This window comes from Salmo trutta, chromosome 1 (assembly GCF_901001165.1).
Source record: "Salmo trutta chromosome 1, fSalTru1.1, whole genome shotgun sequence".
NCBI classification, from domain to species: Eukaryota; Metazoa; Chordata; class Actinopteri; order Salmoniformes; family Salmonidae; genus Salmo; species Salmo trutta.
This window is the reverse complement of record NC_042957.1, coordinates 50062143-50082363: the sequence shown is the minus strand read 5'-3', so window position 1 is coordinate 50082363 and position 20221 is coordinate 50062143. Positions and strand designations below refer to the sequence as shown.

At 40.9% G+C, this 20221-nt stretch overlaps 1 protein-coding gene across 1 annotated transcript; it reads left to right on the top strand.

Moving 5' to 3' along the window:
* Positions 1 to 341: 341 nt before the first annotated feature.
* LOC115198616 (phospholipase A2-like) lies at positions 342 to 4848 on the top strand. The gene is made up of 4 exons (XM_029760690.1): positions 342 to 425; positions 3141 to 3309; positions 4049 to 4155; positions 4671 to 4848. The coding sequence occupies exons 1-4, from the start codon at positions 389 to 391 to the stop codon at positions 4817 to 4819; spliced, it is 462 nt and encodes a 153-aa protein (XP_029616550.1). The 5' UTR covers positions 342 to 388; the 3' UTR covers positions 4820 to 4848.
* The last annotated feature ends 15373 nt before the right edge of the window (positions 4849 to 20221 follow it).

Here is a 20221-nt window from a genome sequence, read left to right as displayed (position 1 = left end):
ATGCAATAAGGCTGTTGACATGATAAAACAATGACCACAGACATTCATTTATTGCTCAATTAGACCTACGTCTAGTATTCTACATGGCATTAGTCCTGAACTGAAGTCCTTGGTCTTTCAGAATCTGAACAAAAGCCATTTAGCAATTGGCTTTAAGTAATGCTAAATGATGGACTCTGGGGTGATTCTAACAGAGAGGGAACTCAAACCAAATTCAGACAAGTGTTCAAGGATTAGTTTACAGCAGATTATTACCGAGAGGAGGAGGGGATGATGCTCAGGAGATTATTCAAACCAGACTCTAAAAAAAACTCTCCACGGCACTGAATGCCTATGTCCACCAGAGTGTAAATAAGCAGCAGTACGTGCAGAGTCCCTCTTGCACACCATGCCTGCGCTTTATCGGATACCTCTACTGTTCTCTGGTAAATTGCTGCTGGAATTTCTTTACCTTTTTAACACATTTTGCAGGGAATGATTAAGAGGGAGTGAGAGGGAGTGGAGTAATGTTAAAGGACAATGTTATGAGTGCCTTCAGAGATCTAACATGAAGGAACTTAGATCTGTTATAGTCTGATGATTCAACTCCTTCATTTCACACAACAATACAACTGTATCATCTTGGAATGGTTGAATATTTTATTTCAATAATCTTGAGATCTTTAATATAGAGCTCATTTTATGGTAGAACTTTTACTTTAACACATGTTTAATGATTTAACAAATCAGTACCAATGTCAATTGCCATGTCTTGTATGTTGACAACTAATATGCACATTACAAATTCATGTTAATTTGATCTGGGAAAAGAGGTTATAGAACTAGACCAGAGTATAAGAGTGTAAAGGGAATTTCCAGCTGAAGAAAAAGGAGAGCAGTCCCATAAAAAAAGTGTGAAGTTGTTTTGTATTGTGGGAAAAGGGTTTCATTTCATAAGCTATGGTTGTCTAAAAATATCAGTATCAGAGAAATTATATTCAATCACAAACACATTTGGTTTAATACAAGTTGCAAAAAGGAGACACCCCAGCATAGAAGCACAGAAAACGAAGTCAAAACAAAAGACGGTGACTTTGCCAGCTGCTACAGAATCACGGTGTTCCTAATGTCATTGTGACCTCAGTCCTTGTACCTTCAGTAGCTCTGGCGTCAATCACTATCAACTGACTGACTAGAACCAAAAAATTTGATCATATTACTCCAGTGCTAGCTTCCCTACACTGGCTTCCTGTTAAGGCAAGGGCTGATTTCAAGGTTTTACTGCTAACCTACAAAGCATTACATGGGCTTGCTCCTACCTATCTTTCCGATTTGGTCCTGCCGTACATACCTACACGTACGCTACGGTCACAAGACGCAGGCCTCCTAATTGTCCCTAGAATTTCTAAGCAAACGGCTGGAGGTAGGGCTTTCTCCTATAGAGCTCCATTTTTATGGAATGGTCTGCCTACCCATGTGAGAGACGCAGACTCAGTCTCAACCTTTAAGTCTTTACTGAAGACTTATCTCTTCAGTAGGTCCTATGATTAAGTATAGTCTGGCCCAGGAGTGTGAAGGTGAACGGAAAGGCTGGAGCAACGAACCGCCCTTGCTGTCTCTGCCTTGTCGGTTCCCCTCTTCCCACTGGGATTCTCTGCCTCTAACCCTTTTACAGGGGCTGAGTCACTGACTTACTGGTGTTCTTCCATGCCGTCCATGGGAGGGGTGCGTCACTTGAGTAGGTTGAGCCACTGACGTGGTCTTCCTGTCTGGGTTGGCGCCCCCCCCTTGGGTTGTGCCGTGGCGGACATCTTTGTGGGCTATACTCGGCCTTGTCTTCGGACGGTAAGTTGGTGGTTGTAGATATCCCTCTAGTGGTGTGGGGGGCTGTGCTTTGGCAAAGTGGGTGGGGTTATATCCTGCCTGTTTGGCCCTGTCCGGGGGTATCATCGGATGGGGCCACAGTGTCTTCTGATCCCTCCTGTCTCAGCCTCCAGTATTTATGCTGCAGTAGTTTATGTGTCGGGGGGCTAGGGTCAGTCTGTTACATCTGGAGTATTCTCTTGTCTTATCCGGTGTCCTGTGTGAATGTAAATATGCTCTCTCTAATTCTCTCTTTCTTTCTTTCTTTCTTTCTTTCTCTCGGAGGACCTGAGCCCTAGGACTACCTGGCATGATGACTCCTTGCTGTCCCCAGTCCACCTGGCCATGCTGCTGCTCCAGTTTCAACTGTTCTGCCTGCGGCTACGGAACCCTGACCTGTTCACCGGACGTGCTTGTTGCACCCTCGACAATTACTATGATTATTATTATTTGACCATGCTGGTCATTTACGAACATTTTAACATCTTGACTATGTTCTGTTATAATATCCACCCGGCACAGCCAGAAGAGGACTGGCCACCCCTCATAGCCTGGTTCCTCTCTAGGTTTCTTCCTAGGTTTTTGGCCTTTCTCAGGAGTTTTTCCTAGGGAGTTTTTCCCAGCCACCGTGCTTCTTTCACATGCATTGCTTGCTGTTTGGGGTTTTAGGCTGGGTTTCTGTACAGCACTTTGAGATTTCAGCTGATGTACGAAGGGCTATATAAATAAATTTGATTTGATTTGATATGAGAACAATCCATAACATTCAGTGACAAGTCTAGTGACCATCAACCCGTACACAAATGAGTGTCACAAATAGAACACTGGAAATCATGTGTCTGACAGAAAGGGAAAACATGAACATTTGCTAAGCATTGTGTTTATTACTCTTAACTGAATATGAACTTCATTTGTCTTAAATATTCCCCATTACAAAGAGCATCTTTCTTGGAAAATGTGAGGGACTTCTCCAGGCTTGCAATTGTAATATTAGGTTGTCACTTCATAAATAGACTTGTAATAATACAGCATGTCCATTCAGACACTTTGAACACTTAGACATTCAGAATCATTTTCATATGAGAGACTAATCACAGCGCTACACTTCTCAATACTCACTTGATGACAGGAAATATGACTGAAGAGATAGTATGAAGCAAATGGCACATACTAAGCAAGGCTGCTACATACAGACAAGTATAAGCAAGTGCACATTTTGAACAAGATGTGTGTACACGTGATTGGTGTACATGTGATGCGCTGAGTTTCATGTTCTTCTTCTGTTGTTGTTGTTGCAGTGGTGATAGCCTCTATGGCACTGCAGAGGCCCCCACGAACTAAGAGAGGGCTACTGGAGCTGGCAGGAGTCATCAAGTGCAGCACAGGCAGATCAGCCCTGGCTTATATGATGTATGGCTGCTACTGTGGACTGGGGGGTCAGGGCTGGCCCAGGGATAAAGCAGACTGGTGAGGCAGTAGGACAGAGGCGCGATGAGATGTTCTAGCATGTAAAAGTCTGGCATGTTCTGTGAAGCTGATGATGTATTACTGAGCTATATAGTTGTAATGATGTGTTATAAACATGTTATAAACATATATTTTGGGGGGGAGTGCCATTTCATAACAAAGTCAGATCATTTAGAGTACCACTGAACGAAAAACCCCTCAATCAACTGTTCAGTCTGGTAGGCCACAATAACAACCTGCATTATGCGATGCAGTTCAAACTGCAAAGTGTATCATTTAGGGTTTTCTTTTGAGGTTTTGCCCTCCTGTGAATTGGATATTTGGAAATAGACATGCACAACCAGCGCTCCCACACCCAAAATCCTAACCATAACTTCCTTCTGTCCACTAATCACAGACATGAACGCCCACAACACCGTTAAACTACAGAACCTCCAGCCTCCAGATCTCTCACAGGCCTGCCTACTAACAATAGTTGAGCCCATCCTCTTTCAATTCCTTTTGTTTTAAATAGAGCTGCTGTTGGTCCAAGCTACAATAATTTGGAAAAACGCCCAGTCTCTGCCTTTTCAGTTAATAGTTTCTCAAACATTATTTATACAATTATAGTTTTAATTGTTTTTTTTCTAAACTAGAAAAAGGGACTCTATTACTTATGTAGTGCGTCACTGAGACAGCAAATAGTTCTTATAATGCTCTGTTTTAAGTGTTACGGTAGTGTATTTTTTCCTTCATTAAGGTGTTGTCACAAACATGACTGCTGCTACGGAGATGCAGAAACTGCTGGTTGCCGAACCAAGACAAGAAAGTATCAATGGACATGTGAAGACAGGACTGCAGAATGTGGTAAGCCATCTCAGTTTTATGCACATGAATGAGACATAATGATTAAATCAAGCTGAGTAAGCCTGTCCCTCCCCTTACAGAGGTGTGGTCATTTAGAGAATGAAAATACTGCATGCTATGACCTTGTCATTTTTGTATAGTTTTGCTGTTGGAAATGAATGGGTCTTTTCAGTGCATGGAAAATAACAGATATGTCATCAACAAACATCTGAGTGGTTTACAAACACTGCAGACATTATAGGGGACGGGAGGGCTAGGAGGGAATGGGCACGAAAGGAATAATTTCTCACCCACATTTTCAGGTATTTTAAGCTCTCACCATAATTGCTAATCGCAAAAGCACATTAGACAAGAAACACAGTTCAGGATGTTTACGGTGTTTATTTGAGCATCACACATTTTCTAACATTTCTAAAACTCAGAGTGTTTCCTTCATATCCTCCACAGACCACTCCTTTCACACCAGCTGTCATTTAAGGAAACTACTCACCCACTTAACCCTCTTTTCATTCCAGATGACCTCAAGGACAAATGTGAGAAGATTCTCTGCAAATGTGACAGGGAGGCAGCCAAATGCTTGAGAAAGGCACCTTTCATACGGAAATATGCTATGTGGCCAGACTTTCTCTGTGGGTGTACACTGCCGACATGTAATATCTACTGATTCAATAAATGTACACTTGTTGATTTTTACATTTGCTGTGTGTCTATTTATGTTAATAGAATATCATAAGGATCTCCTTCACAACATTATAATGACATGTAACAGCAGTAATACTTCAGGGAATTTTGTATTCGTTTCTCCTTTTTTCCATTTATATGAAAAGGAGAAATATGCTTAAACCACTATCACAGTGTGACTATGTCATTAGATAAACAAACTGTGCGATGAGGCTCTCCAAATTGAGTATAATGACCAGAAATTACAAGCACAGGTAACAAACTAATGTACAAAACAGAGAGCTCAGTAGTGGTTACATAACATCCCAGGGTTTATTCTTAGGGGGTGAAATGATGCAGCCAAGGTGAGATCAGGTAGCCTAAGTCAACAATAGTGTACTTATACCCGGGTGTGTTGTGCCTTACCTTATACTCCCTGAGGTTCTGCCGAGGTCTCTTTTCCACTGCTCTAATCCTCTCTAATTAACCCAGCATGATATTTCACGTCTTAAAAGGATTCTAAAAGCATCCTGAGGTTTTCACCTGATTTACGTTATCAACTTAATGTTTACTTTGCTGGAGCACAGTAGCCGTAAAGTATAATGTACAGCACGTGACCAACAGATGGTGATGTTGAATGTTTACTGCAAAGCTAAGATGCATGTTCATGTTACAGTTTACAGCAAAGATGCAAACACGTTCATACGCTATTAGTAGCATACTGTACTTAGATCTAGCCTAATGAATTTCTATCTAAGGCAGACCTGGGTGCAAATACTATTTAGGGTATTTCAATTACTTACAAAAACACTTGAAGTGAGTATTTTGATATTTTTTACTTGAAAATACAAGTAGTTGAATATTGCAATGTACTTGGAAATACACTTTAAAAGTATTGGCATGTATTTGAAAATGCTTCAATACACAGACAAGTATATTTTCGAATACAAATATTAAAATACTCTTTGCATTTGTCCCCAGGTCCACTTGGTCCTAGGGGTATTTGAAGTAACTGAGGATGGCTATTTATTTAATTATTCAAAAATACTTTCAAATACTTAAAATTAAAGTAGCTGATTTGGCGAAATCATTTCAAAATACTCAAATACACAGAAATATGCACGTATTGAACCCAGGTCTGCTCCAAGGTAGATCAATTTCTTGTCTACCTTTGTGGCAGGTGACATATGACCAGCATAGGGAATGTCAAATTTGAGGCAACTGAAGTCTGTCTTATACTTTATTTGGCCATGTTTTGTCCTGCGACGGTGCATCTGAAATGAATTCCTAACTTGAAATGATTGAGCTGTTTGGAATGTTTTGGTATTTCTGTTTTTGGGCATGGCTCTTTGAAATGCTTAACGACAACAATAGCCTTAAAGAGGTACATTTCATTAGAAACCCAAACTCCTGTAATAAGCTGGATATATCATACAGATGCTATGACTATAAGTAGTCTGTATAGAAGTCCTGCTTTAGTCTAATCTACAGCGGTATGTGTTCGTATTCTGGGAATGTTGGGCATTCTCCTTTGGCAGTGCAGATGCAGCTCCACAGATGCTCATGAAAGGAATCTGGCTCCCCCTCTGGGCACAGGAAACACAGGCTGCTTGAAGAAGGCCCTCCTCCTTCAATACAGTCATTGGTATGATGCTTTTTCCCACATCACTCCCACATGGCCCAACAGTGAATTCCTTACAGAGATGGCCTGAGTTTCCAGACCTGAGTTTGAGGACATAAGGTTAGGAAGTAAATCTGTTTTTGTGTTAATGGTGTGGTGGTGGAGGATGTTCCCCCAGCTGAATGGTTTCCTTGTTTCGTAATCTGCTGTAGGTAGTGTCAGCGAGTACTCAGCACCAGTAGGTGGTGTCATACACATAGTTAACTAGACCTGAAGGGAGAAGGGGCAAGACAACACAGATGTTTATTGTGTCTGAATCATATTTCAATTCAATTGATAAGAAATAAATAGCTGTACTTTAGTTTGGCTGAACATTGTGTCTACTGTTGTACCTCATGTAATGCACAAGGACCCAAAATGAATTCAAATAGCTTCCCAATAAGTGTGAGCAGTAGGGTCAAGAGATAATTATTATGTCTGACTCCTATTTTGAACCCCAACTATATTGCACATAAATTCCTTCCCACTTATATGACCCGATGATGCTCTCTGTTGCTATATACTGTATTACACTACTGACCAGTAAACTCAGAAGTACAACGGTCTTCATCATGAGAACTAATGTGAACAACCATATTAGTGTAATCTGATTACTTCAGTAAGTGCATCCACTTTTCACAGAGCACAGTGAAGTAGCTAAGCCTGCGTGTCCCATTTTCTAGCTCACACTGGACACTCCCCATACGGAAAAAAAAGAACATTTAAAATATTATTTTTTTAGCTACATTTTGGGGGATATATGTGAAATATTTGAAATTGGCCCCCCAAAATATTTAATAACTTTTAAATACATTACAACATATATTACGGAATGTATAAATATAATGTATATATAAACATTTGCATCACAATATATGTTAAATGCATCAGAAAATGTATTTAATGTATTTCAAAATACATTCTGAAATACATTAAAGAGTGTATTTATTGATGTACTTGGTAAATCTATTTTTTATGTAATAGAAAATTTTGTAAAATATATTCCAACATGCATTTACATGTATTTGTAAGAAATACATTCTTAAATTAAAATGTCACGTCCTGACCAGTAAAAGGGGTTATTTGTTATTGTAGTTTGGTCAGGGCGTGGCAGGGGGCGTTTGGTTTGTGTGTTTCGGGGTTTTTGGTTTATGTTCTAGATTATCTATTTCTATGTGTTTATCTAGCTTGTCTATTTCTATGTTAGTTTTGTCAATGACCTCCAATTAGAGCCAGCTGGTTGTTGTTTTCTCTGATTGGAGTCCATATTTAGTTGTGTGTGTTTTCACTTGTGTTTGTGGGTGATTGTTTCCAGTATAGTCTGTGCACCTTATTGGACTGTTTTTGTCGTTTGTTTTGTTTAAGTGTTTTTCCTTTAATAAATAAGAAGATGAGCACTTTACCCGCTGCATTTTGGTCCACTCCTTACGACGTCCATGACAAATGTATGGCAAATATTTAAAAAAACTGCCAAATCATATTGTAATGAAATGGTGAGTGTCTTAACAATGAAACTTCAGTAGGCTCTTTAGTATCACATGCACTTTTGTCAGTGTCATTAAGACTGTAGAACTAGCACTGTACAAGCTTCACCTTTCTTCTTCTTTGGTATTATGGCGGTCAGCAAACAAATGTTATAGGTGCATGCTGCCACCAACTGTATTGGCTCTAAATAAGCCTACTATTCTGTAGTATAAATTCATTACACATTGTGAAGAAATTGCCCTACCAACCATTAAAACCTCATCACTATTCCAATACTTTGGCCCCATCTGATTCTACACCAGGCCAACAGCCTATGAGGACAGGACACTATCATTCAAAACACCTTTTAACTCTTTTTCAGTAAAATCTTGTACACCCAAGTATTTCTCTGCAGCTGCAACCACAACATCTATCTTCTGTGATTTCCGTTTCATTCCTACGGTACAGGTGACGACCATGGCCATGAACGCCAAGAAAACAACCTTACTGAAGCACGTTATTCCTATCGCTCTCTATTGACCTCTGCCTACTCACAGGGATCCTCTTAGGACCCATCTTCATCAACTTCTCTCTTCACTGTTTCAGCATATGACACCTTCTGTACTACTCTGATCCTGGTAACCTAAACCTGCCTTTCTCTCACCTGACCCATCAGACAAAGCAATGTGTACCCCTACTATGGGTACCCCTACAGTTTACACACACAACTTTTTCCAACGACACTAAATGTTCCTTCTGCACACTTCTCACATCTAGGAATCTCCATCATACTCACAGCTGCCACATGACCATAACTTGACTTTATCTGGTAAAAACTCTGCATCAAAGCTCAGTAGTACAGAGAGTTTCTTCTCTGTTTCACCACGCTCTCCACCGAGTCTGCGTGGCACCAAACGGCGGGTGTCACAGACACCGGGAATCTTCACCTTCCACCTTCAGTTGGCCCTCCTCAGCACTTAACGTCACTCATCACTCCTTTCAACCGCGCCCTGCACCGGAGAGGAAAGCAAGTCACAGTTCTTGTCCTTCTGGATGGCAGAAACGCAAAAAATCAACATGATTCCACTTCGAGTCACTTTCACCGACACAACATTCTCCAACCTCTTCTCCACTCAACCCGACACCACATATGGATCAGCCAGAAGGCAAGGACACATTCTCTCCAAAACTCACACGTACACTTAGCAAAAAAAACTATTTATCCTCATCGGACGAGGCTCAAACTCGGCGGTCTTCCCGACACCTGCCACCGCAGTTAATTCATCCTCAGTCTCGTCATGTTCAATTTCCTTCTCTATCACTCTATATTTACTCTTAATATGTTCCACTTTATTCCTTTTTTCCTACCCACTTCAACGGGTTCCCCTGACTCCATCCCCAAGTCAACCATTCAGGTGTACCCACCATCTTGCGACTCCCCAGCAGCTTAACCTTTACAGAACACAATTTAACACATTAACTGGCATGACAAACCATCTCATGGGAAACTACACTCCCAACAAGCCATGCCTCCAAACCTTCTAATAGGCTGCCGCCAATTATTGTACTTGGCACATACCAAAAGTGTACCAAAAGCACTAAGAAGCATTTAAATGACTACATAAATGACTGCACACGATACATTATCGGTCATGTAGTGACAGTGTGTGACAAATAAACAAACAAACTTAACGAGAGCATTGCAACCAGCGTCCAACTTAACGTGTACTGGGTAGCTTTTGCATTCAATTGTTCCTCCCTGTTGCACACAACAAGCTTCCATTCCTCCGGTCATGGCAGATTTAACTAGTAATTACCAATGATTTATAGATACACTCAATGACTAATAGGGGGTGCTGTTTTGAAGCCACCGTGTCTCCATCTTGGCAATCCCCCACTGTTGTAATAAATATTGACGAGTGCATTGCAATCAACTTCCAACTGGCAGAACTTAACATGTACTGGGTCGTTCCACGAAATGAGTGCCTTTTAAATGCATTTGATATGTTAAGTTGAAATGATGCAGCAATATTGCATTTTAAAAGGCTGTTATATGAAATGAGGTGCCCTTTAATATATGCCCTTTAATATTCAATAAATCAAATTTTCAATATGAATATAGACTTGCTAAAGTGCCAATATTGAGCATTTTGACATATTCCAATGTGCACCCTCTGTGACTTCTAGTAACATTTTAACCTACTAACCCCAGAAAATACATAAACATGACATAATACGGAACATTAATAGACAATAACAGCTCAAGGACATAACTACATACATAATATGGTGAAACTAGTTATTTTTTTAAATATTTCTTTCACAAGTCAAAAGTCAAATCATAGTGTAAAGCAGGTGGACTGGTTCTTCTCTTTTTGGCCATTTTATGTTTTTTTTATTGTGAAAAACTGAGCGGGTCAAGCATAACACGTCAACCCTGCTCTACCCATTGATAGACGGGCTAGAAATGTTTTAACAATTTAACAATTTTTGTGATTTTTTTTGCATTCAATTGGACCTCCCTGTTGCACAAAACAAGCTTCTATTCCCCCTGTTACAACGGGGATTCATGGCTGATTTAACTAGTAATTACCAATCATTTATATTCACTGCCTTCAGAAAGTATTCACACCCCTTGACTTTTTCCACATTTTGTTGTGTTACAACCTTCATTTAAAATGGATTAAATGTAGATTATTTTGTCATTGGCCAACACACAGTACTCCATAATGTGGAATTATGTTTTTTGAAATTTTTACAAATTAATTTAAGCTGAAAAGCTGAAATGTCTTCAGTCAAAAAGTATTCCATTCCTTTGTTATGGCAAGCCTAAATAAGTTCAGGAGTGAAAATGTGCTCAACAAGTCATATACTAAGTTGCATGGACTCACTCTGTGTACAATAAGAGTGTTTAATATGATTTTTGAAGGACTACCTCATCTCTGTACGCCACACATGCAATAATCTGTAAGATCCCTCAGTCAAGCAGTGAATTTCCAACACAGATTCAACCACAAAGACCAGGGATGTTTTCAAATGCCTCGCAAAGAAGGGCACCTATTGGTAGATGGGTACAAAAAGACATTGAATATCCCTTTGAGCATGGTGAAGTTATTAATTACACTTTGGTGGGTGTATCAGTACACTCACCGTGAGGCCGATGGAGACTTTAAAACAGTTACAGAGTCTAATGGCTGTGATAGGAGAAAACTGAGGATGGATCAACAGCATTGTAGTTACTCCACAATACTAACCTAATTGATAGAGTGAAAAGGAGGAAGCCTGTACAACAACAAAAAATATCCCAAAACATGCATCCTGTTTGCAACAAGGCACTAAAGTAATACTGCAAAACTAACTTTCTGTCCCAAATACAGTGTTATGGACTGGGCAAATGCAATACAACACATTACTGAGTACCACTCTCCATTTTTTAAGCATAGTTGTGACAGCATCATGTTATGGGTATACTTGTAATTGTTAAGGACTGAGGAGTTTTTCAGGATAAAAAATTAACTGAATGGATCTAAGCACTGGCAAAATCCTAGAGGAAAACCTGCTTCAGTCTGCTTTCCACCAGACACTGGGAAATGAATTCACCTTTCAGCAGGACAATAAACTAAAACATAAGGCCAAATATACACTGGAGTTGCTTACCAAGACAGTGAATGTTTTGAGTTACAGGATTGACTTAAATCTGCTTAAAAATCTATGACAAGACCTGCAAATGGATGTTTAGCAATGCTCAGCAACCAATTTGACAGAGTGTGAAGTATTTTGAAAACAATAACAGGCAAATGTTGCACAATTCTGGTGTGGAAAGCTCTTAGAGACTTACCCAGAAAGACTCACAGCTGTATTCACTGCCAAAGGTGATTCTAACATGTGTTGACTCAGGGGGTTGAATACTTATCTAATCAAGATATATTAGTATTTTATTTTTCATAAAAAAATGTAATGTTAGAGTATTTTGTGTAGATCAGTGACTCAAAATTCCAATTAAATACATTTTTATCCCACTTTGTTACACAACAAAAATGTGGAAAAAGTCCAGGGGTGTGAATACTTTCTGAAGGCACTGTATACACTTGGTGACTGATAGGGGGAGCTGTGTTGAAGCCACTGTGTCTCAATCTTGCAACTCCCTCACCATTGTAGAAAATATTTTAGAAACTATAGAAATGCATTTATTAATGTCTAAATTCGGGTTTTCCGCATGTATTATATTAGAGACAACTTGATGCATAGTTTTACAGTGTACTATGTGAGCTAAACATAAAAATAAAAAATATATAAAAACATGTTCCTTAAAGTACAATTTATAGATGTTATATAGATGTTACTGTCCCCACGACAACAACAAAAATACTTAAATACATGTTATATTGTCCTTAAAACATTTAATAGAAATACTGTAGAATTACATTAATTATTATGGAGGAGAGCTCCGATGAGCCAATATGGCCGACTGGTGGCTTCAAAGCCTCTCAATGGCCAATACATAGCATCAACAATCCAGGGTTTGTATACATCATTGGTAATTACCAGTTGAAGGGCTGTACAAGTGGATTTTTCCCAGATGTGGTAAATTCCCACTTCCCACTTCGCTATGAACGCACCAAAACATCGCAAACCATCCACTGTAGAGCTGTATAATATAACTCATTGGAAGCACAACACATAGATCTACATTTTGACATATTGTGGAGCGTTGTACAATGTATTTTTGTTTTGTTTAAATCATTAAAAACTAAAACTATACAAAAACAACTAGATTTTTGTATTATTTAATTATGCTGAAGAGAGGCACTTACTATATATTTTTGGGGGGGGAGATAGGAAAATATGTTTTTTATGAAGTTGAACATGTGCTTTTTATTAAAGAATGTTAAAATTCGGTGAAATCCTACATTTCTTTTACTTACCATCACAATTTAAATGATATCACTGCCAAAGTTTTGGGTTGGTGGCCCAACAAATGATCTCTATTGATCATTATGTAAAGAGTAATTTAAGAAGCCGAATTAGGAACCACTTTGGCCACCCTTAAGTCTAGATGTCATAACCATGCATTTCTGGAATATTGTCAGGCATTACATGCATTTGAGCAAAGATGCAAATGTATCTACATGTACTTTAAATACGTACATTTTGTGTGACATTAAATATATTAAAATGTATTTGTTTCCCGGGTATGGGTCATCATGTAAAGCCCCTTGTAGCCTGCAGACGTTGTGGCCAGTGGAGAGTTGGCCTGAAATGGTAGTGGATGCTTCTGCACAGTGGCCAGATAGAGCTGAGGACTGGGAGAAACAAGTATCTAGGGCATGGCCCAAACAACACTCACTCAATTGTGTCTAGCCCTTCACTGGGTAATGAGCGATGAAGTTATGGAAGTCATATGCTGTGGTCGTCACATGGCAAGGCAGGAGGAGAGAGGGAGCTTTTAATTCCTCATTTTCATGTTGGCCTGTTAACTTCCTTTAAGAAGCTCCTCACTTTCATTTGACTAAGAGGACATAATGTGGTGCGTCATTTACATAATTTAACTTCTCTATCCTTTTGCTTTGCAACCCAAATGTTGAGTTTACTCTACTGCTACAATTTCTCCATTACATTATACAATACGTATATTCATATTACATACAATATGTCATATAACATTATTAGCTTTAAGATCTCTCTTACCTGTAATTCAAGATGACACTGGTTCGTAAGACATTTTAACAAGACAGGAGCAAGTATGAGGAACCACAGTAGTTAAAATCGACTAGATTTTCTAAGAGTGGGCTGCTGCCTTGTGGGCCTCCTGTTCTACCATTTCCCACCTCACAGGCCATGCCAAGAAAAGAGCCTCTGACTGCCAAGGAGTTCATTTCTTGGAGCGTAGCAGCCCTTTGTGGGAAATGTGGTGTTGCATCACAACACCTATTGTCACATGACCAAAGACAGGCTGAACTGGAAAACATTTCTCATGTGCTTCAATGTTTTGAATATGACTGTAGCTGTTTGGCAGGCTCTGCTGTTTCTCATAAAAGTGAACACAACAAGGTTTCACTGTCTTGAAAAGCTGTTTACATCTGACATTTTTCAAACAAAAGCTTACCTTGACTTGGAAGAGTTCCAGTGTTGGATAGCCAGCTAGCTAACATAGCATCCCTCTCTGTCAATGTACCCAGAGGAAGACGGAAACTCGATATCCTCAGGCTACACCATGATGCTGCCCTACAGAGTGCTGTTGAGGGTACTGTAGACCTTCATTGCAAAACAGTGTTTTAATCAATTATTTGGTGACATGAATATATTTAGTATAGGTTTATCTAAAAACAATCACTTTTATGTTTCACTATTTTTATTTTTAAGGATGGTCCTCCCCTTCCTCCTTTGAGGAGACTCCATTGATGTAGACATGATGAGGAGCAGCTGTGATCATTAATGCTACCATCACCCAACAAACCTACCACTCAGGCCCGCTCAGCCTGCTGAGTCACCATGTTGACCATCATTCACCTGGCAACTTACAGGCCTGTAATCAACCGATGACTGGAGTGTGTGTAATCTGATAATGAAGTTAGAGGGATCCGTCTCCTCTCTTTCATGACTTGGAGAGGAAGTAGCTCTCGTAGAAACCTATACAATGATTATGAAAATCATTCAGTGAACTGTAGTTCTAATCACCAGTGGGTCAAACCTAATGAGGGACAGGAAGGGCTTTTATCTTCACTTCTTTTGTGAGAAAAGACAAAGGGGAATGTGTGATGATTCACAAGGAAATGTCCTGACTTGCAGCAGAAGAAGGTGAAAACGCTTTGCATCAACTGAGGGTTTTGCTATGTGCAGTGAAACATGTATTAACCTGTCTTGTGGGATATGACTTTAGCTAAATAGGAGAGAAATTTAAGTTATTTTGATTAATTGAGGTTGGGTTAGAAGAGTATTTCTCATTAAAATACAGATGGATGGAGCCATGCAATTCAGCTCAGTATAACCTGTATGTGGATACAGGGGTGTCGTGCACCCATTATTTTAGAGGGTTCACAAAGTACGTGATGATGGAGGGGGAGGGCATTGGGACCCTATCTAGCTGGCTAGCAAAAGCAGAGCTATAGCTAAACTCAGCAAAAACAGAAACGTCCCCTTTTCAGGATCCTGTTTTTCAAAGATAATTTGTAAAAATCCAAATAATTTAGGCAATTAAGGTCCCAGTTATGAAAACTTAGGACACTAAAGAGGCCTTTCTACTTACTCTGAAAAACACCAAAAGAAAGTTGCCCAGGGTCCCTGCTCATCTGCGTGAAAGTGCCTTAGGCATTCTGCAAGGAGACATGAGGACTGCAGATGTGGCCAGGGCAATAAATTGCCATGTCCATACCGTGAGACACCTAAGACAGCGCTACAGGGAAACAGGATGGACAGCTGATCGTCCTCGCAGTGGCAGACGACGTGCAACAACACCTGCACAGGATCGGTACATCCGAACATCACACATGCGGGACAGGTACAGGATGGCAACAACAACTGCCCAAGTTACACCAGGAAAGCACAATCACTCCATCAGTGCTCAGACTGTTCGCAATAGGCTGAGAGAGGCTGGACTGAGGGCTTGTAGGCCTGTTGTAAGGCAGGTCCTCACCAGACATCACCGGCAACAACATCGCCTATTGGCACAAACCCACCGTCGCTGGACCAGACAGGACTGGCAAAAAGTGTTCTCACAAGGGGTGATGGTCGGATTCACGTTTATTGTCGAAGGAATGAGCGTTACACCGAGGCCTGTACTCTGGAGCGGGATTGATTTGGAGGTGGAGGGTCCGTCATGGTCTGGGGTGGTGTGTCACAGCATCATCAGACTCAGCTTGTTGTCATCAGCCCGGATCTCCATCCCATTGAGCACATCTGGGACCTGTTGGATCGGAGGGTGAGGGCTAGGGCTATTCCCCCCAGAAATGTCCTGGAATTTGCAGGTGCCTTGGTGGAAGAGTGGGGTAGCATCTCACAGCAAGAATTGGCAAATCTGGTGCAGTCCATGAGGAGGAGATGCACTGCAGTACTTAATGCAGCTGGTGGCCACACCAGATACTGACTGTTACTTTTGATTTTGACCCCCCGCCTTTGTTCAGGGACACATTATTATATTTCTGTTAGTCACATGTCTGTGGAACTTGTTCAGTTTATGTCTCAGTTGTCGAATCTTATGTTCATAGAAATATTTACACATGTTAAGTTTGCTGAAAATAAACGCAATTGACAGTGAGAGGACTTTTTTTGTTACTGAGTTTAGTATTACAGAGAAACAACAAAACACTTTTTGTCTTATGTATTCATCAAGAAGGAATCAATAGGCTACATAGCTTGCTCAAATTAATTTACAAACATACCTCCTGCAAGTCCTGCTCATCACCAGCAGCTAAAATCGAATCAAATGCTGTGTGTCAATCAACACTCTTTCTCCTCCTTCACTGGCGATACTGTCTGCACATACTAGAGTATCTAACATCCTGCCTAGCATATCTTTGCTCATGATGCACCTTGGAAGGAATCACTTACTAGGAAGGATGTAGGGGTACTCTTTGCCTGGTCCAATCAGTGTGCCCGCTCTGCAAGATACTGCTGACAGGTCTTTTTTAGAAATAATTAATGTATAATAATAAAATATTTGAACAAAAACAGGAAAAATATGAGGTTCCCAATGGCCATGACGCCTCTAAGTGGATATAGCATCCTTTTTTATCATGTGTTCACCATGAGAATGCATTTTGGCTCTATTTTAATTGCACTTTTAATTAGAGACACTATAGACGCAAACATAGATGGCCCAAACAGATTCTGCCAAACAAGAGACCATGCAACAAAGTTGTTTGTCGAAACATGTTCTCTGTTGTTCTGTCCCCGTCTCATAATAGACATTCATTCATTTGGTTTGGCTGCAAAAGGCCTGCATGTGCTTCTGGTTAGAGGCTGTGCTGCACTGCATTAATCAGCAGAGGAGGCGTGGTTCAGCTCAGCCCGGCCTTTCTCCCCATCCCTCTTCCTTGACCCCATGACTCATGAAAAGAATGCAGACTACTAGGTCGCCACGTAATTATCCCATAACAGAAAAAGAGGGAGCGAGAGAAAAAAAAACACTTGGCCATGGTTCATGAAATGTCCCACTGGGCACAGATGTCAATTCAAATCAAATCAAATTGTATTGGTCACATACACATATTTAGCAGAGGTTATTGCCGGTGTAGTGAAATGCATGTGTTTCTAGAACCAACAGTGCAGTAATATCTAACAATTCACAACAATACACACAAATCTAAATTAAAAATGGAGTTAAGAAATGTATAAATATTAGGATGAGCAATGTCGGAGTGGCATTGACTAAAATACAGTAGAATAGAATATAGTATATACATATGAAATGAGTAAAGCATTATGTTAACATTATTAAAATGACTAGTATTCCATTATTAAAGTGACCAGTGATTCCATGTCTATGTATATAGGGCAGCAGCCTCTAAGGTGCAGGGTTGTGTAACCGGGTGGTAGCCGGCTAGTGATGGCTATTTAACAGTCTAATGGCCTTGAGATAGAAGCTGTTTTTTAGTCTCTCAGTCCCAGCTTTGATGCACCTGTACTGACCTTGCCTTCTGGATGGTAGCGGGGTGAACAGGCCGTGGCTCGGGTGTACTTGATGATCGGGTGTCCATGCTCAGCCTCCTCCTGTACTCCCTGTTCACCCATGACTGCGTGGCCATGCACGCCTCCAACTCAATCATCAAATTTGCAGATGACACAACAGTAGTGGGCTTGATTACCAACAATGACGAGACAGCCTACAGGAAGGAGGTGAGGGCACTCGGAGTGTGGTGTCAGGAAAACAACCTCTCATTCATCAACAAAACAAAGGAGATGATCGTGGACTTCAGGAAACAGCAGAGGGAGCACTGCCCTATCCACATCGAAGGGACAGCAGTGGAGAAGGTGGAAAGTTAAGTTTCTCGGCGTACACATCAGACAAACTGAAATGGTCCACCCACACAGACAGTGTCGTGAAGAAGGCGCAACAGCGCCTCTTCAACCTCAGCAGGCTGAAGAAATTTGGCTTGTCACCTAAAACCCTGACAAACTTTTACAGATGCACAATCGAGAGTATCCTGTCGGGCTGTATCACAACCTGGTATGGCAACTGCACCGCCCTCAACCGCAAGGCTCTCCAGAGGGTGGTGCGGTTTGCAAAACGCATCACTGGGGGCAAACTACCTGCCCTCCATGACACCTACAGCCCCCGATGTCACAGGAAGGCCAAAAAGACGTTCAAAGGACAACAACCACCCGAGCCACTGCCGGTTCACGCTTCTACCACCCAGATGGCGAGGTCAGTAGAGGTGCGTTAAAACTGGGACCGAGAGACTGAAAAACAGCTTTTTTTCTCAAGGCTATCAGACTGCTAAACAGCAATCACTAACACAGAGAGGCTGCTGCCTACATTGAGACCCAATCACTGGTCGCTTTAATAAATGGATCACTAGTCATTTTAAACAATGCACCTTTAAATAATGCCTCTTTAAAAATGTTTACATATCTTACATTACTCCTATCATATGTATATACTGTATTTTAAGACATCTATTGCACCTTGCCTATGCCACTCATCCATATATTTGTATGTACATATTCTCATTCTCCCCTTTAGATTTGTGTGTATTAGGTAGTGTTACGCACGCCTCCAGAAAGAGGGAACGCAACACCCTGCTACAACTTAACTCTCCGTGGTGTGAAAAAGGTATGGAAGTGTAGGTGTGAACAAGGATGACAAAAAGGCAGAGAATACCGTTAACTGGGAATTTATTCCTTCACGCGGTAAGTTGGGGAAAAGGGGCTGGACGGAACCAAAGCAAAGAAAGTAAATATCAAAGCCCCCTCTCCTACCTTACCTGCCTACCCACTACTTACCTAACTAGCACCACCTGGTGCACTAACCAAAATACAGGGGATGGTCCGCCCAGGTCTTTCCTAGTGTGCATAGACAAACTACTACGGGTAATGTATGCCCGCGGGCCTCTTGCCTAAGCACTCCCTAGGTGCCTTCCCCTTCCCCCCTGGGAACAAGGGAAACAGAATAACACACCATTTCACAACTAAACTGAGAAAACATTAACCCAGGACATTAAAGAAAACTCTGAGCACTAAACACAGAACATAACAATAAGCTTACTCAGCAACAACTAAGTACATACCCAATTCTCTTTCTGAGAAACAATATATATATATATATATATATATATATATATATATATATATATAACCCTCTGCCATCAACCTCCTCTCTCAGCAAATATCTCTCAGCAAATATCTCTCAGCAAATATCTCTCAGCAAATATCTCTCAGCAAATATCTCTCAGCAAATATCTCTCAGCAAATATCTCTCAGCAAATATCTCTGTGTCTTCTCTCCTGACCAACAGCACACTGGCTTATATAGCTTTAGGTGGGGTTGTTAATTGGAGACAGCTGCGTCCTGACGAGGGGGCGGGGTCAGCTCTCCAATCAGCAATGGGGCCGACCAATCAGCTGCTTGGAGAATTTCAGGAAGCCATTACCTGAAACACACTCACAAATATACAAACTACAACACAGAAACTGGGGAACGTAACAGGTAGTTGTTGGGGAATTGTTAGATTACTTGTTAGATATTACTGCACTGTCAGAACTAGAAGCACAAGCATTTCGCTACACTTGCATTAACATCTGCTAACCATGTGTATGTGACCAATAACATTTGATTTGATGATTTGATTTGATATGTTTGGCCTTCCTGTGACATCGGGTGCTGAAGGTGTCCTGGAGGGCAGGCAGTGTACCCCCGGTGATGCGTTGGGCAGACCACACCACCCTCTGGAGAGCCCTGCAGTTGCGGGCAGTGCAGCGGTGATACAGCCGAACAGGATGCTCTCAAATGTGCATCTGTAAAAGTTTGTGAGGGTCTTAGGAGCCAAGCCATATTTCTTCAGCCTCCTGAGGTTGAAGAGACGCTGTTGCGCCTTCTTCACCACACTGTCTGTGTGGGTGGACCATTTCAGATCGTCGGTGATGTGTACACAGAGGAATTTGAAGCTTTCAATTGAACGTCTATGCCACGTTGATTCATAGTAATTTTATTGAAATGACGTGGAAACAACGTTGATTCAACCAGTGTGTGCCTGTCCAGTGGAGTAGGTCTTGCACGATATTCTGTGTAAGTTGTGCCAGTCAGCATTTTTCAACTGGGAGGAGAGAATGCACTCCATATGGTTTT